Here is a 16,949-nt window from a genome sequence, read left to right on the forward strand (position 1 = left end):
GCGTGACAGGACACTTACCACAGGTGCTGAGGCACAGAGCATCTAGCTACACGGCTTGCTGAGGGGAGGCGGGCGAGCGGTGGACTGTTTGATTCAGTGAGAGGGAGTGTTTGGCTGCAGTAGGCCAGCAATTGAGATACTGTTCCTACCTACCTAGATATCACAACCTAGTTGCCGTGAATCCGATGTTTGCCCAAAATATTCATCAAGCTAGTACAACGGGGATTTGGGCAGGTCTGGATGGCATTTGATTGCTAGTACATCACAATGCCCGCGAATCACATCTGTTTTCTCTCTTTCCTGTGCCTCGACAGCAAAGACAATACCTAGGTAGATACACTACAGTACAAACGGAGAGCTTGGACACGAGAACACATAAGATGTACAGCGCGACTGAACTTCAACTTTGTTCAACTCACTACTGAACCATTCTCACACTCACGTACTCACTCAGAACTCCCTTAGGTAGCCATGGCGAAGCCATGCAATACAGTTCCAGCACTTGAAGATATCAATCAGACTCATTAACTCCTAGCTCTTATCAAGTTTTGCCGAATTTCCATTTCCATTTCCCTCCTTCTGGCGACAAACGCCAACAACAACCGAGATATCATCCAACTTGCCCCCCTCGGCAGCAATACCTTCATCAAACGCACGTTCCATATACGGCGACTCGGCATTCGGATCCTGGGCAATCTCACGAGCGGCATTCATAAGGGAACGAGCGACATAGACGGGTCCATCCTTTACGGCCTCCTGGTCTTCGCCTTCGATCCATTTGGAGACACTAGTGGTGACATTTTGACAGATTTCATGTTCCCACAGGTTATCGGTGACGCCGTCGCTGAGCACAAGAACCACGTCGCCGACTTCAATGTCGACGGTGTCGGTGACTGCGTTTTTCAAGGGGGTGTCGGGTGAGTTTGTGCCCAGTTGGCGTGGACAGTCGAACCAGTGCCATTGCTCTTTGGAGTGGTAGAGGACTTTGTTGGTCGAGGGGCGGACGACGAGTACTTTACAGTCGCCGAGGGTTGTGGCTAGGATCACGGGTATTGGTTTTGAATCTCGTTGCTGCGCATCACTCGCATTACTGCCACCACCGCTGCTGCTGCCGCGCCGGTAGTGCAGTAGAGCCGACGAGGCCGTCGTGGTGCCTAGAATGTCGTTGGCATCTGACTCCTTGTCTTTGGCTGACTTTTTGTCAGATTTGTCAGATTTGTTGGAAGATGAGGACGAGGAAGAAGACTGGTGGACAGTGGTGCTTTTGTTGGCATCACCGTCACTTTGTTTCTCGTCGTTATTGTTATTCTGTTGCCTCGCCTCTTGTCCATCTTCCTTCAACAACCCACCCTTCAACGCCGCCTTGGTCTGACTGTATGCGTCCTGCAGGTTCTGGATGGGATTGAGATCTTCTAGAGCAACGTCGCCTCCTTTTTCGAATGATTTTTCCACCTCGAGAGCCCAAAAGTGCGCAATTAGTCGTGACCACAATGCCGCGTGGCCTCTGTCTTTCAGGGCCCAGGCGCCCACGCCGTCATTGACAGCGATGAAATTCTTGTCTGCGATGATGATGGCGTCGTCGCCGTTGGTGATTCCTCGCACTGGCTGGCCGTTAACGTACGGTCGCCGGCCCCGCGAGACGTTGTGGGTGGTCAATGGGTCGGAAAATGAGCCGGATGGCAATGACACAAATGGCGGAGGAAACGGTCGGGATGCTCGTTTCGCAAAAATCGAGTACCCTGTCTCGAGGTAGAATGGACACGATCGTAGAGAGGCAGGTTCGTGTTCATCTTCGACTTCGCCTGAGGACTCGGGCGTCGTCGTGCGCCCTTCCGAGATGAGGTATCGGCGGTGAAGCGGGGTTGACACACTGAGTGTCCGAGTATATTGTAGAGAAGATGGTGAGGACCACCTTGAACCTAGCTGCTGATAGTGGTGGCGGTGAGGACTATGGATGCGGTGTGAGAAATGTGTCCCTTTCGGTGTCGACAATGCCACCACCACCATCCCCTTCGCCCCTGCGGCGCTTGCACATGACGAAGACAGTCTACATCGTCTGTGTCCCGTGCTGAGATCGAGGCCTCCAATTCGCAAAAAGCTGACGATGGCCGGACGGAGGAGGGCTGTTTGTCGTGTTACTGCTGCTCCCGCTACCACTATAGCATGCCTGGAGGATCGGGCCACGTGGGTGAGCATGGAAGGAAACAGAGCGCTCTCATAATGAGAGACGCTGTGCCTGATGGAACGGCAGGGTGAGGGACCAGATTCGACCGACAATGGACGCGGATGCTCTGACAAAGGCGGTAGTAGTACGAGGAGGTAGAAGTCTCATTAGAGTCAGGTACTACTACTGGGAGTAGTCACTGGTTGTTGGTGGTTAGTAATGATGCCTTGACAGTGCTGCCCACTGGCATGGGGATGGTATGATGTCGGGACGGGTGCGGATGCGGCTGCGGCTGCGGTCACCGATAAGGTCTTGATATCGTTATTTTGTCCCCGTTATCGTAGCTCAAGACTTCCAAAAGTCCCCCGGCTTCAGGTTTAGCCGCCGTGCATTCCCGGCCCATTTTCTCCTTCGGCTACCCCTTACTTATTACAGTCCCTAGTAGGAGCATATTGACTGATCAGATTTATTAGCAGTCTGCTCCGTACAAGCATGAGCATGACTACAAACTTCAATGTCGCTGCTGGCCTCCTGATCTGAAGCAATCTGCATAACCTTCTGGGTTCCAAGCCGATCGTCAGGTGACCGTATCATCTTTTGGGGTGGAAAAAGCCGACGAGGCTGTTCAGATATTGGAATGCGTGGATTGTCCAGTTTGCTCCCAGTAAGTCACTGAAGGAATATGGATTCCACAGTGCCCAACCAGAACAGCACGCACCTCTGGACCATGGATATGGCTGTACTGGTACATGATTATGGGTGCTATATATCCATAATATCCCCTATCAATATTGAACATGATTGTGCAAACGGACGAGTAGTGGTACATGAGGGGTAGACAGTAGTCGAAAGCTCTGTCAATCCGTCAGACTCAACGCCTGAGTGGAGGGTGGCTCGCTGGTATGAGATACGGTATGATCATTCCAACAACTCAGCCTTGTTTGGGTGAATTTTTGGGTGAGTGGAAAATGTAAAGAGAGCCATAACATCCCGAGATTTTCAGGATGCCGCCGCAAGGTTTCAATTCCTGACTTCCTCTTTGCTTGAAATCGTGGTGTTCGCCCGATATAGAAAGACGCCGTGGGGCTAGGTGTATCTCCATGGCTTCTCGATGTCCGTTGTGATGGCAAAGAAGTATATCCATTAGGCTGTTTGTAGAGTGAACTGCTGCGGTGACAAATGTGTTCAGACAGCCCCCTGTCGGTTAGCTTCCTCGATAATCTGGGCTTTCGTTCGTAACCCATTCAACTCAATATCAGAGGTCTTATCACACCACAGCCTTCTTTTCCTCACTTCGTGCCACGAACCGTTCTGCCCGTCCGATCAAGTCTTCGTATACCGTCCAGGCCAGTGCTGAACTCACAGCCTTTCTCCCGATTCTGAGCCCCAAGCCGTCAAAGAAACTCTTGAAACCGTCCTCTTTTATCATCAATCTGATTGCTTTCAGCATATTTCCGTACTTCTGCGGCATGAGTTGGAGCCTCGTCTTGACCGCATCAAAGGGGTTCGTCAACGTCGTGGCCAGGCCCGCCGCCAGAACACCACTCGAGGCATTAATGGTAGCCGAGGTCGCGGACGACGCATGATCCGCGGTCCCGTAGAGTAATTTGTTCAAGTCTTTCTTGCAGACCTCGTAGAAAAGGACGTAAAGGCCGGCATATGGCGCGTCCCGGACTGCAGTCGCGCCAAAGCCCGAAAAAAAGCCTTTAATCCCTTCCTGGGCGTAGATCGAGCGCGCAGCCGAGGCGATCGATTTGTAGGCATACAAGTCCGATTCGTAGCGAACCTTGATCACCGTCACTGGCATGAGAATGAAGCCCGCAAAGACGCGCGCCGTCGCCCCAGTGAGCAGGTTCTGCGTGTTGGACAGCTTGGGCAATACGGAGCTGCTCGTGTTTCGTGTTGCAGGCAGTCTTGCTCCTTCTGAAGCTGATGTCGCGGCGGCGCTGCTATTCGCCAGGATCTGCCGGAAGGAGCTCAGGGATGTGAAATACAACGCGGACCCGAATCCCGTCCGAAGCGCGGACGGAAGTGTCCCTCGCCATAACCCGGTGATGGGATGAGGACCGGAGAGGATGTTTCGTAGCACTTGACGCAGGGACGAGGACCGAGACTGCTGCACTCGTGTTTTCAGCAAATCGGCCGGCTGCAGCAGCACAGCGCTGGCAACGCCAGAGGTCAAGCCCGCGAAGAAGTGGAAGGTGGGATGGGCCTTTCGGGATTTATGGACGCTGTTGCTGGCGCCATGGGACATGGTCCGGTCGTGCGGACGTTGCGGAAGACTCGGACAGAAAGTCTACAATACAGACGGAATGGAGGTTTGATAAGAAAGTGATAGCAGCCTTGAGAGGCGCATTGTCATCTCCAATGGCATATAGCTCTCCCGGAGCGGAAGACTGGCAAAGGCATGGAGCAGGTAGGAAGCGTGTAAGCAGAGGGTAGAAGAAGGGCGTGCGCATCCAATGTTCGGGGACTGGTTCCAAATATGAAAAATGTCGCGCGCAGCTTCGTGATGAAGTCATTTTGGTAGAAGCCGCGCCGACCGCGGCCGAGTTCTATCATGGCCGCCTATCTACAAATTTACAGGAACAATAATGGATTTCGGCTTGTTAGCCAATGATGCCCTTGGTTGCAATGGAAAGCAACTCTCCTCAGTGACAGTATGTAATACCCCCTCGGACTCAGCATGCCGTGTGATTTTCTCTTCTGAGCGATAGAGAAACACAAATCGACGACAGAACCTCCTTGTTACAGGGGTTTTTATAGTTCGACTTTGACACGTTTCTCATCATAGTCCATAGGTAGTTACGACTTCTCTGATACTAGCCAGTTGCGACTATCAGTAGTAGAAGAACACCGAGGGATGGTTTGCGCAAAGCCTGGTTTATATACTTTCGTTGTTGAACGCCGAAGTCGAGAACGCGCAACTTGAACGACTGGCACTCACTGTACCTTACTGACTCATCTACTGCTGTTAGGCTTTCGTCGGATGGAATCGACACAGGTACTAGTAAGGTAGTATCAGCAACACTTTTAGGATTGCGCTCCTCGCTCCGCGTCGATGCCGGAGTGAGCCATGACTCGGATCATTTATTGCAAAACACATCGTGACTGGCAACAATAAAGGTGAATTTGGAGTGTATCCACCGATCTCCGCAGTCCGAGTCCAGCCTCGTACTAGCACCATCGGACGCTACAGTTGTAGTACTTTATAAGCAACCTAATTAGTGGCATCATCGCAGTCCGTTCACGGCACCTTCACACCCTCCGCAAGTCGTCTGCGCTATACTTGCTTCTCGCCGTCTCTGATAGATTATCACTGCAATTCCGCCAATACCTCGAACATGGTAAGACTCACAACAAACCTCAAGAATACCGGACTTCCCAACTGACGACATTGATCCAAGGCTTCCGAAACACCAGCATACATCCTCTCTGCACTCACCTCCATCGGAGGAGTGACCGGCTACGTGCGAACGGGCTCAGTACCCAGTATCGCCGCAGGTTTGACAGTGGGCGCGCTTGTACGTTATACCTACCTTACTCCCTCCGAGTCCCTCCTTGGACATCTACATCCGCCCGACGCAGTTACCTACAGTATGGTCCGGCTAACAATTTACTTCTTGCCATATATAGTACGGACTGGGCGGTTATCGCATTGCCAATCGTCAATCCTGGGGCGTTGAGCTCGCTCTGCTCGCTTCGGTCATCCTCGCTGGCAGCAGCATTCCCCGCGCGATCAAGACGGGCAAACCTCTGCCCGCGGGCTTGAGTGTCCTGGCTGCGACCGGATTGTTTGTATATGGCAGGGCGTTTCTGGCAAAAGCTTGATTGATGCGGGAACTGGACCTCGAACCCAAGCATCAGTGATGACTCAAAGAAATGTGTGAACGCAGACAATAATCTCAATTCTTTTACACACTGGGTATCTTTTTGGGTGCTATGGTGTTGGTGTTCGGTTGCCGGAGCACAGACTGGTCATTATAGGACTATCCCACTGCTTCTGAGGCCGGGGCAGACGTCGAAGCGTGACTGTTCGACGGCCTTCCTGCATCATCCGCCGTGGCGGACTGCTGCTTTGCCCCGGCGTGTCTCCTCTTCCGCTTCCGCTTTGACTGTGATTGTTGGCCATCTTGCCCTTGGTTTTTGGTGTCTCCGCCATTCTCTCCCGACTGAGAAGTAGTGGGTTGTTTGACCTTTTTCTTCTTAACACTTAGTGGGTTCGGACCTTTGGCCTTTTTCAGTCCACGAATCCTTGGCCCACTGGATTGTCCTCCAATCTCTGAATCCTCATCATCACTGCTGCCCTCCTCACTGTCGGCTCTCTTCCTCTTTCTGTCCCCCACGCTCAAGAGACCTTGTGCAAGTTTCTCCCTCTCGCCCTTCCGCCGGACACTCTCGCTAGCCCCGCTCAGCTCTTCAAGAATCATGACACTGCGCTTAACATAGACAATCGGCACCCCAGGGATCATGCGCGCGCGCTCCCGCACATCGAGGTACCCTTTGGATTTTCGATCTCTGTCGTCCGCATCGGCCGTGGCCAGGATATAATGTTGCTTGTTTTTGGCCAACTCGTTTCCATGCGGCTGACCTGCCAGCAGGTCCAGTAGACACCGCCCTTCGCTGACTACTCCCAATTCCTCGCCTTCATCGTTCTTGTGTTTGCAATGTCGTAGCGGGACTTCGGTCGGCGGGGGTAAAAATTCAGGCCTACCGGGGCCCCTGGGTCGTCTGACGCCGCCACTGCCTTGTTCCTTTTCTTTACTCTTCTCCTCTTTCTGCTTCTGCTTTTCCCAGTCCCCCATGATTTTAGCCAATGTGCATTTCGTCACGAATAATCGGCATTCTCCATGAAGCGTGTTCTCGAGATATTTCTGTAAAGGCATGTGGAAATGATGGCAGGCTTTGAGGAAATTCGAGTCCAGCAGGACTTGATATGGTTCTCGGAAAGAAAATGTCATCTGATATTGAGACATGATCTTGCGATACTTTTTGCTGCGTTTCGCCCTCATTTCGGCGGTTTAACCCCGAAAGAGTGTGTATCGGTGCGGTAGGTTTAGTTCAGGGTGTCAGAGGAGCCGGCGGGCTCAAGGCTGTCGTGAGAGTGATTGAAGCGTAGGGCTGATTGTGTGTACAATGCATTCGCTATTACTGTAGAATCGTGCATCAGGTTTCTCTCGCAGACAGCGATTATTTTGCACAATGTCGTGGCAGAAACCGTTTCCACATTTTCACCGCTTCCATTTTTAGATGACAAGGGCCCCGCTACATTGGTTGCCGCTTTTGATGGGCGTCGCTACTAAACTCGATTAGGACTTTGGTGGGCTTCATCTTGAGCCTGGAATTTAATCGCATCTAACTTGCAAACTCTCACAACTGACCTCGAGTATATACTGGGGCAGACGCGCTACATACTCAGAGCATGCAATGTTGTCTCAGACGGCTACCCCTGCCACCAGACGGCAACGACCAGCTTTGTTCTGTCCATTCACGGGAGCCACCTATCCCATCTTCCGGCAATGCAGCTCGCAAGGGAGGGGCTCGGGAGTCAGTCCTGGATGACAAATCGACTATCGCAATACTTTGTGGTGATAGCACAATCCTTGGACGAAAGCCCGTGAGGTGCCGCCGGCTTCTGTATAAGTACTCAAAAAGCATGGCTGGACTGCCAGCTTGAACAATGTATCTTATAGTTGCAACCGGCGTCACCTCCATTGTGGAAAGTTGAATGAGACTTTGCCTTGACCCAAGAGTACTGTATCATCCCTCTGACCACCGCTCAGTTGCAGCATTGCCTTATCCTTGTTGGACTCTGATACAAGCGGCTATCCCCATACTTGGTTGTTTCCACAATGTCCTCGAACGGCGCTGACGGCACCTCCACTAATGGTGGTGGTGACTCCAAACCAGAGATCATTCTATATACCAACCACCAATGCCCATGGGCACATCGGGCTCACATAGCCTTGAAAGAGTTGGGTCTTCCATACAAGGAAGTGATTATTGACTTGGACAAGCCTCGTGAGCCATGGTATTTGGAAATCAACCCGGTATGTTTGTTGTTCGTTGTTTAGTACCTGGTTGTGGTGTGACATGATACTACATTGATTTGAGGATTGGTCCTTGGGGCTATTCCGAACCATGACATGTCATTTTCTCAAAGCAGCTTGGGATTGATAGCTCTTCCTTGGGCTCCCCTTCGTATGGTCATCAATAATGACATTGAACCTCTGATCCCTCTCTGCTCCACAGCGCGGTCTTGTCCCCAGCATCAAATACAACAACCACATCATCACCGAGTCCGCCATCGTCACTCAATTCCTGGCCGACGCCCATCCCGCCCAGTTACTCCCACCGACAACATCGCCATCAAACGCGCTGGTCCGTGCGCGCGTCGCCTTTTTCGTCGATGCCTTCATCTCCAAAGTCCTCCCGAAAATCTTTGCCGCTCAGATTCAGCGCGCCGAGGACAAAGACGCCGACACCGCTGCCCGAGACATTGTGGCAGCTGTGGCCAAGGAGCTCGAACCGCTGTTCACGTGGGACATTTCTAGCAGCAGTCCTTTTTTCGGCGGTTCGAACCGTTTGACTTTGGCTGAGGTGAGTTGACTTCAAAGAACCACCAAAGGCCGCAGGACGTAACGTCTGCGAGCGGGAGGTGGAGGAGGATGGATCGCTGTTCTGGGGTTTCTAACATCTCCTCCATCGTGTTCTATCTAGGTCCAAACCGCCTCATTTCTCATCCGTCTACTATCCTTCTCCAAACCGGAACATAACCTCCTCAGCCCACACCTCAACACCCTGTTGGCCGAGCAGACTCCCAAGTTCACGGCCTGGGCCCGTCAAGTCGTTCAGCAGCCTAGCGTCACGGATATCTGGGATGAACGGACCGTCGTTGAGAGGACGAAGGCGAGGATTGCGAAGCTTGCTGCTGCGGCGGAAGCGGAAGAAGCGAAGAAGTAGCTTACTCTACTAGTAGTAGTACATACAGTACAACCTTGTTTACTGAGATGACTATCTAGTATTCCTATTCCACAACTGATATTGGAACTGCGGCCATGTTGTGCCTCCATCCTAAACTTGAAAGTCAGAGGTGACACCTTTACTTTTGACTTGACCCTTGTCTGCTGTGCTTTACTGTGCATGTCATTCAGGGCGTGAATCAACCAGTCAGAAAAATAAGTCAATCAATCACCATCTCATTGCGAGTATGAACTTGAAAAGCGTCAATCTAGAATAATGTCTATTGGATAGTGCATCTCCGAAACAAGTCCAGTCCGAGTCCGCCATATTATATCCAGCAGCACTGCATCTTTCTCCAGCTTCATTCTAGATGTCCTCCGCCATTTAGCAGGTATGCAAACTTTTTATTTTTCCCTCCATTCCAGCCTCGCTCGTACGCACATGCTGGAAAGAAGAAAAAAAGGAAAAGAAAGGTCTTCCAACCAGCAATCCATACCTTGTGCTAATGCACCCCATGAAACGATTGTATTCAGACCCAGAACACCGAGATGAACCAGCAAAAAGGAAAGCGATTTTGCTAACGCAACTCATTCGTCGTCAGATTCGTCGTCGGCACCCGCAAGGTTGCCACGGCTTTCATGATTCTCCTCCTCGTCCTCCATGCCGCCAAAATCCATGTCAGCGTCTTCTTCGGAATCGGTATCGTCCGCTTCGTCTCCCGGTATGCCTTTCCACTCGACATAGTCTCCTTCGATCCAGTGCTTGCTGAGGGGCAAATGGTAAGGATCGTAAGGGAAATAACCCTCCAGCATGCCATTGTCACCGACCCAACTCAAGTCCCGGTCCGGGTTACTGATGTCCAGATCTGAAATGCTCCGCCAATGGCTCGTCACACGTACGTGTCTGTTTTCCTCCAGCTTCGGATAAACGTAAAAGAGCTGCAAAGCGTGCGTAAGCTTTGCAAACTGGTCGACAATCACTGGTGTGCAGACACGCAGAGGGTTGAGGGGCGAATAGATGGCCGCTCGGAGGGCCTCGCGCAAAGTCTCGGAGAAGTGATAGGTCTCAACCTCGTCCTCGTCCACGTCAAAATCGGAGTCGTCGTCGGAACTCGCTGATGCAATGTCCCTCCAACGAAAGCAGAATATGTAGAGGATTGCTTGGAACGCCGCATAGAAGTCACCATATCGCTTAATGTCGGGTCCACGACAGCCTGGCTCGTAGGATTTGCGTAGAATGGTCAGGTGGTCACACAACAGATTGAGACAGTCTTGGACGACTTGTGGAGACACATGCGCACCACGACCAACGAAGCCTGAGAAGTAGGCTGCTGCACTGTGGCGGAGAAGATGAGGCTGTCTCTTGTCCACGAGCACGGCAACACAAGAAGTGACGAAGCGGTCGACGATGATGGGATCCGATTGGGCAAAATGGAACACCAGGAACTGAGGATGACGGGCGCGGTAGGTCGGGAGGATGTGAGTGTGGAATTGCGAGATAAGTTGCTCGACGGCAGTATCCCGATCTTGAAGCGGTCCCGACGTGGTCAACTTGGCGTAATATTGGAAAAGAATGTCCATAATCATGTCGACTTGCTTGATGTCATCCTTGAGTTTTTGTCGACGAGCTGTGGCCGGGTCGACATCTTCATCTTCATCAATGTCAGATTCATCGGTAGTGCTCATGTCGTCGTTGTCTTCATCGTCCAGATCACCCTTGAACATATCCTGGGACGGGACTAAGGTTTGAGAAGATGACATATGGTTTAGGATGTCGTCCTCAGCGTCATCCTCCTCTTCGTCCAGGTCGACTTGCACGGATACATCGAGCTTGATGAGCTCCCTGAGAACGCAGTTTAGGATCTCGGAGGTGAGTTCAGGGACATAGTTGATCATCTCCATGAAGTTTCGGATGTAAGTCATGCGCTCTTCAGATTTCTGGAAGTCGAATTCCAGACGAGATGAGACTCGATCGGCAAGCGCCGCAGGGGAGGACGGAACGTTGACGGTGATGTGCTGAATGGCCTGCAATGCTCTCCGATGTATGGTCCGTTGTCTGACTGGAGATGACCCAGCTATCCTTCTCGTCTTTTGAGGCCCAAGCAATTCCACCAAGACCGACATAATCTTATGCTGATACCCCCGCTGTGCAGCGGCTAGATTGTTGAGGAACCGGACGAAGAGCGCATAGTACGCCTCATCTCTTCCAACCCATTCGCTGTATAAGATCGAATTGACTAGTCCGCTGCAGTCTTTTGTGAGGGCGGTAACATTTGCCAAAACGGCTTGCAGGTGTATTCTCAACGCTTTCGTTGAAGGAGCATTAGGCTTCTCGTGCGAGGTTGTGAAGTAACCTTTGATCCGTTCGTATCCTTCATCGTCCTTGAGCCGATGTCGTTCAATGGCTCTGCGCACTTGTTCCTTGACGACAAGGGGATCCAATTCTTCGTCATCATCGGCCGACACGATTTCCACATCTGAGTCGAAGGTCACTCTCGATCGCTTGGAAGGACTGGAAGGGGCATCCATGAATCCGGTCTCGTCAATGGAACGCTTGAGGGTCGATCTCCGTTGTACCACCTGAGGTCTAACAGTTTTTGAAGGAAGAGAAGGCCTGCTGATGGTTGCCGGCAAGGCAGGCCGACGATGTGGCAGGGCTAGCATGGCCGGGGAGGCAAATGGTACAACAGGTCATGAAGAGAGAAGCGAGAGCCGGCAGATCCTATGCAGATGGCAGATAACAGTCTCAACAATCTATTAACAGCTTCAATTAATACCAGGTAACGAGGGTGCCAGCCTGCGCAAATTGAACACAGAGCGATTATTCTGGGGTCTGGCAAAAATGTTCTGTGAAAATTGTCCACTGGTGGGTGCAGGCGCTATACCATAATTGGATGGTGTCTGACAAACCGAAGCAACGGCCATTTGTGCAGCAATTTGTGGGGAAATCAGCTGTCAGACAGCAGACACGCTTTCTACTATACTATTGTGAGTATCGAGTCACGAGCGCGTCACGAGCACATCTGCCAGATCGGAAAAGATGAAGTTCGATGCCTTATTTTGCAAGGAGTATTGAATTACAGGCCAAAGGCTTTCAGTCCCAGTGAGCTACAGATAAGCGCGTTGGCTTTTTTCCTCCGTTCCCTTGATTCTGTCATAATCGTATGCATCTTTGCCATAGAGGGCAATACGATGGCCCAGCGCTCGTCTGATGATCCAATCCTTACTGTTGATCTCTTCCTCAACTTCATCCTCCGCCAAAGGAGGGATCTTGTCGCTTCCCTTGAGTCTCTTCAGCATCACATCGTCTTCGGGCCGGTTGAAGTATACAAGGGAGTATCTCGTGTAGTCCGCTTGTTTCCCTGGTGGCGCCACGACGCGATGGATGTTTGACCTCAAAAGCCCATTGGTAAATTTGACCATCGCATCTCCCAGGTTGATAATCGCATGGTTCGGCAGTGGCTTGACATAGCACCATTGCGCATCGCGTCCTGGAGGCAACACTTGCAAGCCACCCAGACGGTTGAACAGGACTGTGACACTTCCGAAGTCGGTGTGTTCGCCGAGGGCAGTTTTGCGATCATTCATTGGCTGCGGAGGTGCTTTGATAAATCGAACTTGATCGCCAGAGTGACCTTCCAAGCGATGCATATCTTGGAGTGTGTTTGGTGGGAGTTTCAGGTGGTCATTGAGCAACTCGAGCACTAGATCGACGATTCCATGTGCCGAACTAATGAAGGACTTCAGCAATGGACGCTGGGAATTAAGCACTTCTGGGGCCGGCCATGGGTCGGAAATTCCCATGATGTCGTCCTTCGAAACCTGTTGTCTGTCATCAGCAACATTTCATGGCACCAACGACAAGCTTACATTGTAGAATTCATTTCGGTCCAAGTTGCCTTCTCTATCGGCAACATTGGCGCCCAGGCCTTTGTACCCGAAGTAAGAGTTCTTGTGCATGAAGTCGTACTTCTTCTTCTCCTCAAGGGGCAGCTCAAACAATTCGGCGCCTACCCCAAACAAATGATCTGCATCGGCCAATAACGAGTCTCCTGGACCGGACAGGTCGAGGTAGAAGAAGCCAAGATCTTCACAAGCCCTGGCGAACCGGTTGACCTCTTCAGGGTCGCGGTCGATCAGTTTGGCCAACGACAGACGGAGGAGGGGAGCTGTCGGGACATCATCCGGAAAGGGAGGAGAGTTCTGGAACGCTTGTGTCGGCGCAGTCAGGGCCTCCGGGATAGCCTCTGTAGACATATTGTTCTTTCTGTGTTGTCGTATGATTAGACATATGAAGGCCCGGGATACCGGCAACCAGGTTGACTTTATATGCCAATTCCCCGGCCATTGACCGAGGCGGGCCCCTGCATCTCCACGTTTCCTCCTCGCATGACGAATGGCCCGAACCACTCGATGCGGGGAATGAAATTGTCTCGACACAAACAACAGCCTCTCGATTGGGTCCGAATGGAAAGAGTCTCGGGCGACTCTCGGGAACATCAAAATCAGATGTCCTCGTTCCGACAATAATAAGAGCCGGTCGCGCTAACTAGGGCTAGCCGTATGCTGATCCTCGACTGTTTGAAGTTTATTGACGGTGTACGAGACCGAGTATGGCGTCCAGAGCGCCAGTAACTGTGAATTTTCCCTCACAAGCAGCAGGAAAACTCCAGAAGTATTAGGTGTCTCCGTCTCGCCTAACCACTGCATTCCTCCACCGGATGGCCCTCGCTTGTTCAACAATGAAAGGCTGGTCTAGGACTTTGTAGCAGATCTCCCAGTCTAGCAGTGGACATTGTATTGAGACTGTCCCGGGATCTCGGGTTGACAAGTCTGGGACCAGCACGTTCAAGGTAGGAAACAACAACAATCTGTTTTGGTATGTGAGCACTGGCAGCGTGTATCTCAACTTCCCAGGACCAGCCTCTGCCAGGATTTTTCGTAACATGATCGAGTCTTCTTTGTTCAAAGCACTGAACACGTACGGTGCATCGGATTGTCGGTACGGGCGAACATGGACCTCGGGAACGCTTGTGGTATCTGGAACCCTTACGCGCATCCAGTATCGATGGTCCCACAGAATCCAATCCGACCATACGCCTCCAACTGTGTCCAGATCCATTTGCGATGTGCCAGTTGTCTCTTCTCCAGAGAACCCGTCCACTTTTGGACGAAAGTGCTGCTCAGCAGACTTCACCTCGGAGGAACGCATGGGCGGCCGCGACAGCTTCCATCTGACTTGATTATCCTCCGAGTTTACTGTGTCATTGTCCGGCTTCTCAAGGAGCACCTTCTGTATAGTAAGAGAGCGCGACCTCGGAGACCGACAAGCTTCCAAAAATTCCAAGACTCGCTCTTTTGGCACAAGCGTCGGGACATCGTCCCTCGACTGGTAGCTGATTGCGCTTGTCAGCCGCGCCAAAGCGTTTGCACCAGCGGCTAAATCGGTCTCGCAAGCAGCGACGAAATTCTTTGGAACAGTCATTGTCATTGAACCGCACCGGAGGTCGAAGATGTCAATCTTGATCATTCTGAGAACTTCTGTTCCTCGCGCCATCAATGACGAGGTGGATTTACGGGCATGCTCACAGAGCTGTAAGATAGAGTGCGCCTGCAGTGCTCTAGGGAGATGTTGTTCGTTGTTCGAACCATGGCGATCCTTCCTTAAGTCACGTACCGCATTTCGTAGTGTTAGGGTGGGGTCATCGTTAGTCTTGTCTTTCTGGTAAATAACCCCGTTGTCCTTGCAGGTCTGAATGAGTCGGCTTTTAGGAAACTGTAGCAGTGGGCGATGCATCCGAAGGCCCCCCTTGTGGGACACCGTCACTTGCTTCGCGAAATTGATGCCCCTTTTGCTCTCCGATACATTGGAGACGGTGCCGTTGATATGAAAAAGCCAGTCTGGAAGAGGCTCGTATTGTTCCACTTCATGTGCGCCTCGGATGTCCTCGCAACATGGTATCGCACTTTCCTCTGCCATGCCTTGTAATCCCAAGAAGGAAGTGCTCGGGTTCCTAATCAGCCTCATCAGTATAGTCTCGACTTGATCGTCTTGGTGGTGACCTAAAAAGAGGTCGCGAATATTTCTCTGCAAGGCTGCTGTCGCAACTAGTCGATAGCGTGCTTGTCGAGCCTGCATTTCGAAATCAGGCAAAGTTGCAGGGTCAACGCCATTGCCCCAGTCAATATCCAGGACGAGACTTTCAATGTCTTGAACATCAGCTCTGACAGCAGGATTAATATGAATGAAGCTTACCAAGTTTCTCCAGGTAGCGAGAGACAAAATCAGCCTCTTTGCGACTTTCCGCTCTAGCATTATGGTTCACAATAAAAGCAAGCGGCTTGATTCGCAAAGATGGGTCGATCTCAGGAACACGTCTAAGCAGGTAAGCCAAAGCCATAGAGTCAGGCCCGCCGCTGACACAGACACCTGGATGAGGTGAGCACAGGACGCAGAAGAATTTGCCTGCCTACCTATCCGGCTTGATTTGAGGCGCGCTTCATTCGACAGCTTATTGCGCCAGATCCGTGACACTATAGGCACGAGGCTCTCGGCTGTTACAGCTGTACTCATGTTTGACTACTGTACCAGCAAGAACAATGCTGCCTCCGAACCAAGAGAGCTGAATCCAGCAGGGGTCTCAGCCATGCCTGAATGATTCTCAATCGCAGGTCAGCTCGCTGCCAGTTTTTGCATGATAATAAAAAAGCCGGATTCTTCTTCCGCTAATCTTTGTAGCAGACTTAATGACCAAATGGGAAAGATTCGAAGGCAGGCTTCTGGAGGTACATGATCTGGGCTTACAATGCACCGTGTGTCATGGTTGATCCCCGGCATAGCATCACGGAATTGCGTTGCAGGGGTCTAGATGTGGTGGTACTGGGCTGGCCAGCAAAAGACTTCGGGCCCAGTAACCCTGCACAGCTGGACCTTGGCGCTTAGTCATGCGACATGATTGCTGCGCAGCTGGAACACATGTGCTGCAGTGTGGAAGATACCTGGTTCCCGTACGCACCTGGATGCTGGTCAGGAAGGAAAGATGATGCCGTTGGTCGAAAGCACAAGAGGTAAGGTCGAAGCGCTCATGGGTTCATGAGGCTGCTTGCTTATAAGAGTTTCGGGGTCCGACCACAGACAGTCTACCTACACAGTATGGCTGGAGGTGGCTGAAAAATGCCATTGGTCCAGAGCCACCGACGGCCCGGGAGGTTAGAGTCCAGGGACTGCTCCTGCAGGATGAGGGTGACACAGCTTAGAACTACCTATATGTAATGTGGGCAGTATGTGCCAATATCCCAGGAGGGAAGTGTAAGGATGTACATTGTACACAGTATTACAACTGTAGTATATTGCACGCCATGGGTCACCACCTGTCCGATTCGATTGCGGCAGCGTGATGTCAAGCTGCGCAGTGGCGCTGGGAGTCCAATATTATTGTAACACTGATGCGCTCATATCTCTTGGCAGAGATGTCTGTTGAACTTGAAGTTGTGAGGGTTTCTCACCGATTGCTGCCCACTTGTGTCGATTCAAGCTCAAAACCAAGATTTATCTCTGACGTCGCAGCAGGGGAGCAGACACACTCAAGCCTGGCCAAGACCATCTAAGAGTGCCTAAGAGTGCCGAAGAGTGCCTAAGCAACTGTCCAAATAGTATTCCCACTGCTAATCGCAACTACCGAAGCATTGGACTGCACCTGCTACTGGAAGGATTAATAGCTTGCAGGTTTGTAGCTTTGGAGATCAAGCTGTGGGAGCCACCATGCCACTACCCAGGTTGGGTTCTACCAGTGTATACCTGGTACCACTGGCAGTCCGGCATA

At 51.6% G+C, this 16,949-nt stretch overlaps 7 protein-coding genes across 7 annotated transcripts; 1 reads left to right on the forward strand and 6 right to left on the reverse strand.

The window, feature by feature from the left end:
• Positions 1-531: 531 nt before the first annotated feature.
• Positions 532-2,196, reverse strand: HMPREF1120_02244 (uncharacterized protein; the record flags this gene model as incomplete). Its single annotated transcript, XM_009156280.1, has 1 exon — positions 532-2,196. One exon carries the CDS (start codon positions 2,194-2,196, stop codon positions 532-534), a length of 1,665 nt encoding a protein of 554 aa, XP_009154528.1.
• Positions 2,197-3,431: 1,235 nt separating this feature from the next.
• Positions 3,432-4,418, reverse strand: HMPREF1120_02245 (MC family mitochondrial carrier protein; the record flags this gene model as incomplete). Its single annotated transcript, XM_009156281.1, has 1 exon — positions 3,432-4,418. The coding sequence occupies one exon, from the start codon at positions 4,416-4,418 to the stop codon at positions 3,432-3,434; it is 987 nt and encodes a 328-aa protein (XP_009154529.1).
• A 1,667-nt stretch (positions 4,419-6,085) lies between these two features.
• On the reverse strand, positions 6,086-7,268 carry HMPREF1120_02246 (uncharacterized protein). The gene has a single exon (XM_009156282.1). It carries the CDS (start codon positions 7,174-7,176, stop codon positions 6,154-6,156), a length of 1,023 nt encoding a protein of 340 aa, XP_009154530.1. The 5' UTR covers positions 7,177-7,268; the 3' UTR covers positions 6,086-6,153.
• A 748-nt stretch (positions 7,269-8,016) lies between these two features.
• On the forward strand, positions 8,017-9,127 carry HMPREF1120_02247 (glutathione S-transferase; the record flags this gene model as incomplete). Its single annotated transcript, XM_009156283.1, has 3 exons — positions 8,017-8,214; positions 8,417-8,764; positions 8,885-9,127. 3 exons carry the CDS (start codon positions 8,017-8,019, stop codon positions 9,125-9,127), a joined length of 789 nt encoding a protein of 262 aa, XP_009154531.1.
• Positions 9,128-9,296: 169 nt separating this feature from the next.
• HMPREF1120_02248 (uncharacterized protein) lies at positions 9,297-11,953 on the reverse strand. Its single transcript, XM_009156284.1, has one exon. The coding sequence runs from the start codon at positions 11,788-11,790 to the stop codon at positions 9,715-9,717; it is 2,076 nt and encodes a 691-aa protein (XP_009154532.1). The 5' UTR covers positions 11,791-11,953; the 3' UTR covers positions 9,297-9,714.
• A 281-nt stretch (positions 11,954-12,234) lies between these two features.
• Positions 12,235-13,383, reverse strand: HMPREF1120_02249 (uncharacterized protein; the record flags this gene model as incomplete). Its single annotated transcript, XM_009156285.1, has 2 exons — positions 12,235-12,948; positions 12,997-13,383. 2 exons carry the CDS (start codon positions 13,381-13,383, stop codon positions 12,235-12,237), a joined length of 1,101 nt encoding a protein of 366 aa, XP_009154533.1.
• Positions 13,384-13,804: 421 nt separating this feature from the next.
• On the reverse strand, positions 13,805-15,700 carry HMPREF1120_02250 (cell cycle protein MesJ; the record flags this gene model as incomplete). The annotated part of the gene is made up of 3 exons (XM_009156286.1): positions 13,805-15,336; positions 15,383-15,556; positions 15,601-15,700. The coding sequence occupies 3 exons, from the start codon at positions 15,698-15,700 to the stop codon at positions 13,805-13,807; spliced, it is 1,806 nt and encodes a 601-aa protein (XP_009154534.1).
• Between the last annotated feature and the right edge of the window lie 1,249 nt (positions 15,701-16,949).

Source organism: Exophiala dermatitidis (genome assembly GCF_000230625.1).
Source record: "Exophiala dermatitidis NIH/UT8656 unplaced genomic scaffold supercont1.2, whole genome shotgun sequence".
Classification (NCBI taxonomy): domain Eukaryota; kingdom Fungi; phylum Ascomycota; class Eurotiomycetes; order Chaetothyriales; family Herpotrichiellaceae; genus Exophiala; species Exophiala dermatitidis.